The sequence below is a fragment of the Camelina sativa genome, chromosome 11, assembly GCF_030686135.1.
Source record: "Camelina sativa cultivar CO46 ecotype springtype chromosome 11, ASM3068613v1".
Lineage (NCBI taxonomy): Eukaryota > Viridiplantae > Streptophyta > Magnoliopsida > Brassicales > Brassicaceae > Camelina > Camelina sativa.
This window is the reverse complement of record NC_141890.1, coordinates 8730783-8742494: the sequence shown is the minus strand read 5'-3', so window position 1 is coordinate 8742494 and position 11712 is coordinate 8730783. Positions and strand designations below refer to the sequence as shown.

The 11712-nt window shown below is 34.7% G+C and overlaps 2 protein-coding genes and 1 non-coding gene across 6 annotated transcripts; all 3 read left to right on the top strand.

Annotated features, from left to right (window-relative positions):
* Positions 1–1156: 1156 nt before the first annotated feature.
* LOC104722612 (uncharacterized) lies at positions 1157–4161 on the top strand. Of its 4 annotated transcripts, none has more exons than XR_015571990.1 (8): positions 1165–1384; positions 1491–1595; positions 1769–1838; positions 1940–2007; positions 2121–2207; positions 2334–3166; positions 3427–3481; positions 3821–4161. XR_015571990.1 is itself a non-coding variant. In XM_010440813.3 (8 exons), exons 3-8 carry the CDS (start codon positions 1769–1771, stop codon positions 3986–3988), a joined length of 579 nt encoding a protein of 192 aa, XP_010439115.1. In that variant the 5' UTR covers positions 1165–1384; positions 1491–1595; the 3' UTR covers positions 3989–4161. The 4 variants fall into 4 exon arrangements, 2 of the variants coding, with proteins under 2 accessions (XP_010439114.1, XP_010439115.1); XM_010440813.3 differs by having other exon boundaries at positions 2334–2464; XM_010440812.3 differs by lacking the exon at positions 1491–1595 and having other exon boundaries at positions 1157–1384; positions 2334–2464.
* Positions 4162–4363: 202 nt separating this feature from the next.
* TRNAA-CGC (transfer RNA alanine (anticodon CGC)) lies at positions 4364–4436 on the top strand. The gene has a single exon. It is a non-coding gene; the product is annotated as a tRNA-Ala (tRNA).
* Positions 4437–5864: 1428 nt separating this feature from the next.
* On the top strand, positions 5865–8876 carry LOC104722611 (UDP-glucose 4-epimerase 2). The gene is made up of 9 exons (XM_010440811.3): positions 5865–6446; positions 6944–6993; positions 7086–7221; positions 7351–7452; positions 7542–7769; positions 7927–8005; positions 8095–8177; positions 8300–8391; positions 8624–8876. The coding sequence occupies exons 1-9, from the start codon at positions 6264–6266 to the stop codon at positions 8721–8723; spliced, it is 1053 nt and encodes a 350-aa protein (XP_010439113.1). The 5' UTR covers positions 5865–6263; the 3' UTR covers positions 8724–8876.
* The last annotated feature ends 2836 nt before the right edge of the window (positions 8877–11712 follow it).

Here is an 11712-nt window from a genome sequence, read left to right as displayed (position 1 = left end):
CTTTTGGAAAAGAAGATATTTCTCATAAAAATTTCATTGTGAACAATAGCATTTGTTCGAATGGGGAAATATCGATCAGTTGGTGATCTCTCACCATTCCCAAACCTAGCCTCTCTTATGAGCTCTTTGCTCTGGGTTTTTGTATGGGATCCCATTAAAAAAAATCACCCACGTACTATGCTTATGATTGTAAATGGGTTGGGAATTACAATCAACCTCGTGTACGTGGCCGTTTTTCATGTTTTTGCAACAAGCGGCGGTTAATCATACTCCTCGCTTTAGCGACTGAGTTTCTAGCTTTGGCTATCATCACGATCTTGGTTTTGACATTATCAAAGTCAAATTGCATATGGTACACAAATCATTGGATTTATACGAATGGAATCTGTGTTGTTCTCGGCCTTATCAAGTTAGTTCTCTACGCTACTACGTTGTGGAAGCAGCAGTCAGAGGACCTTCCATAAGACCATAACTGCACCTACCTATGCTTAAGTAAACCTTCCATAAGACCATAATGCACCTACATTAAATAAACAAGATGTATGTTTTTTCTTTATTTTTTAGATTATCCTAATCCCATGTACTTTATATGTTACGAATCACACGATTGTTGTTGATTTTGGGTCTTCAATTATTTATTTCATTTCTCATTTTGATTAACCAATCTGGTTATATGTCTCCGGAGTGTGAACTTCACGGCAATATTTGGTACAATCGTATGTTTATAGCTTCGGAGTCTTGGCTCTTGAACTCAACCGATAAGAAAAACAGTAGCTTAGTGACGTACTTTGGCCTTTTGGTCTTGGAGATTTAGTGACGTATGTGGCATGGTAAATTATACTTCTAAATTTTCTTTTTATAATTTTAAAAAATATTAACTGGTTAGTCACATGCCTATTAATTTTTTTTTAAATGGTATAAAAAGAAAATTTAGAAGTATAATAATTTACCATGCCACATTTCATTACTGATATGGTCATACTACCCAATAATGGTAAATTATACCCAATATTGGATTAAGTCATTAAACATATACACTAATTTGTTTGCTAATTTTTATTAGTCGTTGATTTCTTCTCTAATAATGGAACCAATGACATTATGCCACGTTGGCGATCGATGCTTACACATGGACTTGAAAATCTGATTAACACATGCCAATTTGTTTTAGTTTCTGGTCGATATCCGCCGACTCGATTAGATTAGATTAAAAAAAACTCGTATAAAAGTCTCAGAGAAGTGGCTTTATGCGGACGTGTTGACTCGTTCGTTTTGTTCTTTGTTCAGAAAGACTCTCAGATAGCTTCGACCTCGCTCTCCGATCATCTTCTTCTTCTTCTTCGTTTCTCTCATCTCTTTGTAGATTTTGACATCATAATAATCGGTAAAGCTTTCTCTTCTCTGGGATTTTTCCTCTATTTTTCTTGACGAGTTCCGATATTTTTTAGGTTTTGATTCTTCGTCTTGATCAATTGAATTGTGTGAATTAGGGTTTATCGCGAGCTTCTCATGGATTCGGTGAATGTATTCTTATCCTGATTTATTATGACTCGTTAGCTGTGTTCTTCGCGGATTTATTGTAATTTCATTTGTAGGTTAGGGTTTTTTTATATCTTCCCTGGACTCGTTTCTTCCTATGTCTTCGATCGTTTCATTCTCTTGTGATAGCATTTTGTGTATACGGCGTTTTGTATGAAAAGTGTACAATTTCTTACATGTTGTATAATTTTTTTTTTTTTGTTTTAAGAATTTGCTTTGTTTTGTGCAGATGGAGACTCAAGTTCCACCTATCTCGGAGGTCATTGCCCTTACTGAGAAGAAAGTCTCCATGGCTTTAGGTATTGTTATGTTTGTGATACAATCTCCCCATAGCTTCTATTATGTTTCCCTCGTGTTGTTTGATTGCTTATTAAGATGTCTATATTATCTCTTGTCTTAGATGATATCATCAAGTTGTCAAAGAGAAAAAACAATGTGAATAGGGGCAAGAAACCAAGGAGGGAAAAGGTAATAATACTCTTCATATAGTTGGTCTCTGGTATTACATGCCTCTTGTTTTTAGGAGACTGTAATGTCATTTAACTGGTCGTTGGTATATAATTTCGTTTTTTGCTGTGCAGAAGAAAACCCAAAACTTCAGTGGTGCTGCGAGAAATGATACATCTAAGGTGTCGAAATATGTGAAGTCACTTTCTTCCGTTAGACAGGTGAACTTTTTGGCCTTCTCCTCTGCTCTGTTGATCTGTTGTCCTGGTTTCTTTGTCTATCATTTGGATATTGGTTTTCCATTTTTTTTGGGATTTTCCTTCTGAATATTATCTCATATTTTTCAGGGTGCTGTTGCCAAGAGAAGGTCCAATTTCAAAGGAAATCAGTTTCCTTCAACAACAAACATGGCTCGTAAAGCCGCTGCTGCTGGTAAAGCTTTTCATGGTGGATGGATGACCAGTGCGAATCAGTCAAGGTCTAGAATGCTGGATAATTCTCTGACCTTGTTTCTTAATCTGGAGTCCTTATAGTATCTTCGATTGTTTCTGATCCAAGAGGCTTCTATCTAAGCTCCTGGTCACTAGATGGTCGTCAGTTTAATGACTGCATAGTTATAAAGATTTATGTAGTTGAGTTTATGATGGTGGTTGGAGGAGTCAGTTCACATTTTTGGATTGGAGATTTGAGCTAGGGTTTTTGTTTCAAGAGTTGGTTGGCCTTTGATATGACCTTGGGTGGTTAGGGTGTGGCTAGGTTGACCTCGCTTGAAGTTCGTGTTTTTACTGTCAGATTAACAAGTCGAGCAATATGATACTGTACTTGGCCTTTGATATAACCACATTGGACATGAAACTCATTTGCATTCATGTCAGCCGCCTATGTGTCATGTTTGATCTTCTTACTGCATCCTGAAGAAGCCTAGCTCTCTGAGGTTCTGAAACTGTATTGTTAGAAACCTGTTATTGGGAAAATTGTGAAGTCAGACTTCCGGATCTTCATCTGTATATATATTGCACATCGGGTCCTCTCTTTTGGGCTCTCTTCTCTTAGTCTTTTATAAGTTGCTTTGACGGGAGGACAAGGGCCATCTCTTGGTGGGTTGACCTGGAAAAGAGCTGCATTTTTTCTGTGTCGTTACTGCGGGTTTGGAGTTTTGTCAGTGTCTGGGCGCCTATAGGTCTGGGAAGTGAAGTGTTCCATGCTGATAATTAAATGGCTATTTGTCATCTTTTTGTTACTTGGTAGTTGGATTTTGCCTTAGATCCTTGATCCTTCTATATATGAAGAGGTTCAGCTTTTGTTGTTAACAACTCGATAACAGATCATTTCATCTGTTGGTGCCAGTTACCGTCTGCACTTCAAGTTTCTGATGTTCTTAAAGGTTGTCTCTGTATGTCTTTTCGGTTCCTTAGCAATTCCTTTTTTAATTTTGTGCAGGCGTATTGCTCCACCAGTTCAAAATAGATCTGTACAGGCTAGAGTCAACGCAAAGGTAACTTATTCATGATTATCTGTTAGATTGCATTAGACTAGCTTAGTAGCTTCTTACAGTCTCTTCCTCAGAACATTATTCTTGTTTTTTCATATCTGTATGTGTATGGGAGGGACCCGAATATGTGCATTTTTATAGCCTTCTGCATCCATAGCTCTATCTGCCTGTCGATGGTAGGGAGTATGTAAAAGGTTTATGGATTGATTGAATGTGATAGGAGCTTGATCTGATAAATATGCGTGGTGTGTGAATAATGAGCCTGATTATTGTGAATCGTATATCCAAGGGCATTATACTGAATGTTTGGATGGCTAATAACAATAAATTTCTTATCTGCAGAGGCATGAGGTAGATCAGAAAGTAGAAAACAGAGAATGGAAGAGTAAGACACTGGACTCTCGCTTTGCAAGCATGAAAGAGCAGAGAAAGATGATTAACAAGTATGGCGCTGCAGTTCAACTTCCAAGGTTGCCACCATGGGCTAGAGTCGGAAGATTTCCCCACTGAGAAAACCAGAAAGATTTTATGGATCGTTCCAGTTTAGATTGTGGCTTTTGGGTTTTAGAGCTTTAGATTCCTGTTATGCAGTAAGCAATGTAATTCTTTTGTGAATCTATGACTTGTTAGGATCTGACAATTCCATCTAAGAAAATAATAAGAAGTGAAATCTTGGGTTTTCATTCGTTACTTGCATTTCTGTTAATCACATGTTTTGCCCCCTACGTAAGTGTGTACGTCTCCTCGAAAAAGCTTGAATTAAAGGTTCCCAGTTTCATTCGCGTGTGCATTTTTGTGTGACGCACATCCATGTTCTTCTACCCTCTGTGAGTTAGGGTTGCCGGAGAAACATTTCAGCTTATATAACATGGTAATCATCAAGTTGGGGGTGTAGCTCATATGGTAGAGCGCTCGCTTCGCATGCGAGAGGCACGGGGTTCGATTCCCCGCACCTCCAATTTTTTGGTAATTCTGTATTTTCCGTTACTTTGCATCTATTATATGTCTCAGACTCAGTTGATTCAGGCGAAATAAATTGGGAGCTTTTTCTCTCGTTCCTTCTGCCATATGACTAGTTTCCACTTTTCTTTCTTTGGAAGATGTAATTTGTTTACTAAAGGAAAACAAAAAATTATGATTTAAGTATGTATGGCCTATTTAGACGAGAAAGAAAAGAGAGTAAAATAAAAGTAAATATGTCCTATTCCAAAAACTGAACCAAATAAAATCTCTTACGATTTGATTGTGTCAATCTTAAACTGTTAATCACACATTTAAAGTCTGGTCCCGGGCCCTAAAAGTAAGTACCATCGAGAAGCGGCTAAAGACGTTCGGCCTAACTCCATTAAATGATTTTATCATCAAGGGATCATATAATGGCCCAAAGACTCCAAACAGACTCTTTTGTGTGTTTAGTGCGACCTAATCAATTTTGATAACTGGTAATTAAACTCATGTTTCTAATCGCTTTCATATTACTGACATAAATTTATGCATATGATGTTTGAGTGTGGGGACTGCTTCAAACACAATAAACATTAAAGAAATTTGGCAATCATCTAGTATCTATATAAATGGTAGTTCTTTTTTTCCTGTGATTCCACGTTATTAATCTATGCTTTACTTCAGATTAATAAAAGAATTGACGTAAACCGCGCTGTATTCGATGAATTAACATTGAAGCTTTTTTAACTCGCAAAGTGGTAGTCCTCGTGTTTTGACTTTTTAGCCTTACTCTAACTCTTAAGTTTAGTACGTCACTTAAGTTGACAAGCGGAGCTGCAGAAGTGAACCACAGAAGCGGAGCTGCAGAATTAAACTCAAAGACAGTTAAACTTTAATTTACCTCTGTATATTGAATTCTTAGATTCACGAGAAGTGTAAGGAAACTATAAAACTGAAAACAAAAGGAAAGAAAAGGTGATCCAAAATAAAGAAAGATAACAATGTATCATACTTTTCATGACCGACTCAAGAAGTCACGGGAAGTCCTTGGAGAAGTTTGATATAAACGGTGCCACCACCAATCTTATATGAATATATATATTATCTCCCTAAAATAATATATTGCCGAGAATTGTTTCAAAATATATTATAGCCTTTTCCTATGTTCAAAACATATTTAAAAAAAGATCGTATGGTTCGAAGGAAACTGTGTATATATTACGGGATTATTATTAAGTTACTTTTTGTCATGTTAACTGATACACGTACACAAACACAATCCTCGAATGCTATATAGCACAGTCAAAATATTCTCAAATCTCGTGACCCCCCCGAACTTTGTGGGAAAAAATGTATGTTCCACTTATTCTACCTAAAAAAACTCCTCTTAACAAATCCGTCCAAATTAATAAATCCATTCGTTTGTTAACTTTTTAAATGAAACCAATAAATATCAAGAAAACCCAAAAAAAAAAAAAAAAAAAAAGAGCAACTATATCCTATATAATAAAAATACACATTTCCGAAAAACAAAAACGTCAAAGGGTAATAAAGACAATTAATAACATTCTGGTAATATTCGCACCCAAACCAAATCATGCCACGTAGGAAAAAGTTTCTTCTTCTTTCTCTCTTTCTCTCTAGAAGAAACGTAGAATTCAGAAAGTGAAATATATTACAGTCAAACCCCAAAACCGCTTCTCTCCTATAAATTAAAACCCCCCTTTTTTTTTTGTTTTTCTTATATATTTTCTTCGTTCGATCCCAAAACGCTCTTCCTAAAGTTTTGAATTATATATAACTTCTGCGAGTGAGTATTATTCATTTTGTTCAGGTAACGATGGCGAAGAACATTCTGGTCACCGGCGGCGCTGGCTACATCGGAAGTCATACGGTGCTACAACTTCTAAACGGTGGTTACTCCGCCGTCGTTGTTGACAATTACGACAATTCCTCCGCTGCTTCTCTCCAGCGCGTCAAAAAACTCGCCGCCGAAAACGGAAACCGCCTCTCCTTCCACCAGGTTCTGTTTCCTTCCCCCAAATGATATTTTTTTTTTTTTTTTTGGTTTAGGAAACGCGTGGTTATAGAATTATGTTTCACCGGTTTGGTTATATACCGGAATTGGAATGACCGGTTCATCAACGACGAACACGAATTTTTTTTCATTTTTTATTTGGCGTATCAGTGATGATGGTGGTGTTTGGTTCCAGGGTTCTTGTTAATTTTTTAGTTCTGTACAGCATGTGGGCTAAATTACTTTATGTGTACTGTTATGATTCCAGAATAAAGTATTGAATTGATGCTGCCATGTGAAATGAGTAATTTAATACTATTATCCTGCTTACTAATATTTATATATATATATATATATATATAATTCGACATGGTTGATCTGTCTGGAATTTGGGATATGTTCTTTGGGGGAAGGTGAATAATAATTTTATTCATTTGCTGAAATCAGAATCTTTTGGGTCAGTTTAGTTTCTTTAACATTCGGTTTTTGTCTACCTGCTGCAGGTGGATCTCAGAGATAGGTCTGCGCTTGAGAAGATTTTCTCAGAAACAAAGTAAAAATAAAAGAAAAAAACTCTTCTTTTTATGACTAAAAAAAATGATTGGACTGTTGTAATAATTGGGGAATTAATATTTGTTGTTATAGGTTTGATGCAGTGATACACTTTGCTGGACTGAAAGCAGTTGGTGAGAGTGTGGAGAAGCCTTTGCTCTATTATAATAACAATCTTGTTGGCACTATTACTCTCTTGGAGGTTATGTCTCAATACGGCTGCAAAAACGTATATTCTCTCTTCCTCTCTGTTTTTTTTGCTTTTTGCCACCACATGCAATGCATTTCCCTTTTTTTTTTATTGAGTTTTTGTCTTGTTTGATCTCATGATTGGCTTTTACTACTCTGTTTTTTCCAGCTTGTGTTTTCGTCATCTGCTACTGTCTATGGCTGGCCTAAAGAGGTTCCTTGCACTGAGGAGTCTCCTATTTCTGCCACTAACCCATATGGCCGTACAAAGGTAGTCATCTTTTAGCATGATTACTATAGTAGTAGTAATCAGGAAATATGAATCTGACTGAGAGAGTCTTTGTTTGTGTGCTATGTAAGCTTTTTATCGAAGAAATTTGCCGGGATGTACATGGTTCTGACCCTGAATGGAAGATCATATTGCTTAGATACTTCAACCCTGTTGGTGCACACCCTAGTGGTTACATTGGTGAAGATCCTCTTGGAGTTCCCAACAATCTCATGCCTTATGTCCAACAAGTTGCAGTTGGCCGGAGACCTCACCTCACTGTGTTTGGAACCGACTACAATACTAAGGACGGTACAGGGGTATGTACATATCTTATGATGTTTTTCAATTGACAAGAAACCATTTTAAAAATCAACATTACAATCTCATGTACTGTGTTGGCATGTGGGGAGAATTATGATTTTATCTCACACACACATATATATATATATATATATATATATATCTGTCTTTCAGGTTAGAGATTACATTCATGTCATGGACTTAGCTGATGGACATATAGCCGCTCTGCGTAAGCTAGATGATCTCAAAATCAGTAAGGATTATCTTGAAAACTCTAATTCTGTTTCTCCTCTCATTCATGATTTGTCATTGGATTCAAGCTTAATTCTTGGAAATGGTCAGGTTGTGAGGTATACAATCTTGGAACGGGTAATGGAACATCTGTTTTAGAGATGGTCGCTGCCTTTGAAAAGGCATCCGGAAAGGTAAACATTGATTGGTTTGTTTGTTTATTACCACATTTCTCTAATCAAATGAGCTGTTCTTTGGCCTATATTACCCAAGTTTTCGATCATTGATTTCAAATTATTTGATTGTTTCTGATTAGAAAATCCCGTTGGTGATGGCCGGACGTCGTCCTGGAGACGCTGAAGTTGTTTACGCCTCAACGGAAAAGGCAGAACGTGAACTCAATTGGAAGTAAAGCTCATTTCATTTTGTCAACATAATATAGAAGAGTTAGAACGTAGAAGAAATGACAATTTAGCATGTAAATATTAGGAATGACCATCATTAAAATTATTGCATCAATCTCTCAGTTAAAATTTTTACCATAGAGATGGGTTGAAAATTAGAAGCAGTCACAGCATTATAGTATACTGATTTTGTATTTACGCAGTTTGTTTGTTTGGTATGGTATGAATGAATGCAGGGCCAAGTATGGGATAGAGGAGATGTGTAGGGATCTATGGAATTGGGCAAGCAATAACCCTTACGGCTACAATTCCTCCTCCAATGGCTCCTCCCCATAATTCTCCTTTTTTATTTTCATGTTGCATTGTTTTCTTAGTTATTCTTATAAACACATGAAAAGGAGAGGCTGACAAGTACCTAAACTTTAGAAGAAAGTGGGAAAGATTCGTTTACCATTAATTTATAATAGAAGCTCTTGATATTTTATTAAACTTTGCAACCGTTGAAACATTGTTACATTATATATACACTAAATAACGCAGACTAAAAATTACAAAATTTCAATTAAGAATAATTAAAATGTTAGTAGTAATATAGATTTTATCTTGTAATTAGTCAAAAGACTAAAAGAGGTAGAAAAAGTTATAAAAAAAACGCAATAAACACAACTTCATAAACGCGACCTGCCGATCGTACAACTATCTAGGTATAGTATGGATGTCTTCCCTCCCACAGATTTGTTCTTAATTATGTGTATAACCGTGGGTCCATTAATAAAATTCATAAAGACATAAACCAAATAGTAAGACACTTATATAATTGTATATTTTCCTATATAAAATTTTGCCCAAAAATAAGATTATAATACAATTTATAAACTAGTGAATATGTTTTTAAGTTGATATTAGATTTAGAGTTTTGAATTTTGATGGTTAAAATATTTTTGTGAGATAATGTATGCATTTAATCTAACTATAATACTCCATACGTTTCACAAATAGAATTCTAAAATTATTTGTATGTTTCAAAATATGTGTCGTTTTAGATTTGGTATATATAATTTGGTATAAATTTCCTAGTTTAACCTCAAATCCATAAAAGAGTATCAAGATCAATTTAAATTTTAAGGATATAACAAAAATTTTAATATGTTTTCTTAATTTCTGTGAAAATTATAAAAAATGAGAGATATGCCTTAGATCTAGCATGCGTTAAGCCTTAGAAAGATGGCTCTAATTTTTCTTCTCCTCACAAAATTAGAATAAAAATTCTTCATAAAATTTGTTGTTTGGATTCTCTTTATACAATTTAAGAATAATCTATTTTTTCTTTTTGTGCATTTAAGAATAAATTTTTTTTTTGTACTACAAATCTAGTGATACATAATAGTTATTGAAAATACTTAAATAAAAGGAGAAAAAAAAACAAGTTGACAAAAACTAAGCAAAACATAAGTAAAACTTATGCAAATATAAGAAACAAAAAACATAACTGTATAATTATAGCTTCAACTTTTTAGCTTTTCTATAATGGATCGAGCACACTTATACTGATATGGTTCTAAATCATTTTTTAAGGTACGCAAGAAAGTTTGTAAGTTGAAATTATATTTGAATGATAACTACAGTGGTTCAAAGTTAAAACAACTCGATGCTTTCAAGGTTTAAAATAACAATAAATCTAGAAAAAAATAATAATATAGTCTGAGATAATCAACAGATGGGCTGAGCAGAATAAAGCTGGTAGGAATAACCGGATTCTTTTCCTACGGAAGATCGATCACCTGTCGATTTTCATATTGTCATAATCGGTTGAAGAAAGTATATATGTATTATATAATACGATTTACAATATTCTATAAACTCACCATGGGTAATACACAGCGTACACAACTACTTGGACTAGTCCAAGTAATGTGCATATCCCAAAGGAAATCTGCAAAACAAAAAAAATATCAAGTTAAATCAACTCATGTTTTCCTTTTTCAGAATCCGATATATATGTAAATCACGTATTAATTGGAATTAAAAAAATTTAAAAACATAATAGGATCCAGAGGTAGAAACGAGATGAGGCTCCAAACCAGGGCCAGTCCTATAGTTTATGTGGCCTAAAGCAAATTTATAGAAGTGTAATTATTAACTTTTGTGAAACTTTTACATAGTTATTAGAAATTATTTTTGTTGCAGTAATATTTTCAGGTTGTTGTGTATGTGATTAATAAAAGAATGAAGAAAAAAGGTAAAAGAAAACTAAGTAGAACATAAGTATGTAAAGAATGGAAAAGATTTTGGAAATAAAGAAAAAAAAGAAAAAGAAAATAACAATATAAAAGATGGAAGCTTGCGGAATCGAAACCAGGTGTCTTTGAAACTGCATGTAGTGTGTTCTGGTATTACAAACCCACTAGACCAATAACATATTCAACAATGTGGTCACCATATTTTGCTTAATATTGTGTGGCCCAAAGCAGAAGCAGCCGGAACTGCTCCAAACTATAGCGTATGGGAACATCGCAAACGCTACCAAGAAAGACATGTGCTCGACGCTCTTGGTCTTCACAACCCTCAGCTGCATTTTATCATCATTTACCTTACTAATATAAAAACAATTGTTTTTGAGATATATATAATATATATATTAAACTTAGAACTTCACTTACCACAACAGATATGGGAGCGACATACATGATGATGTTGAATACGCAACAAACATCACCAATCACCAACCGCTGAACTCCTCTAGAATCTACTAGCGTAAAGATCAAGGTTGCAAATACAACCACAAGCACGACCTCAGCTATCATAACTGCAATGATCAGTCGTCGCTGTCTAGTCTGATCGCAATACTTGATATATACCAGAAGATACATCGCCATAATAGTCACTCCTACTGCATTGGTAACGAGGGTAGGAGTGCCAAAAGGATGCACTACTGGTAATCTATAAACAGTTCATACCATACATCTCCCAAAAGTAGCTATGTATAGTATGGATGTCTTCTCCCCCACATATTGGTTTCTAACTATGTGTATAACCGTCGGCCTATTAATAAAATTCATAAACCAAATTAGTAAGATACTAATATAATTACATATTTTCTTATTTAAAACTTTGCCCAAAAATAAGATAATGTAATACAATTTCTTAACTCTTGAATAAGTTTTTTAATTGATATTAGGATTAGAGTTTTGATGATTTCAATATTTTTCTGGAATAATGTATGCATTTTATATAATTATAATACTTCATTTTCTTCACAACGAGTGTCATTTTAGAATTATTTGTATATTTCAAAATAAATGTCGTTTTAGATTTTCAATGTATA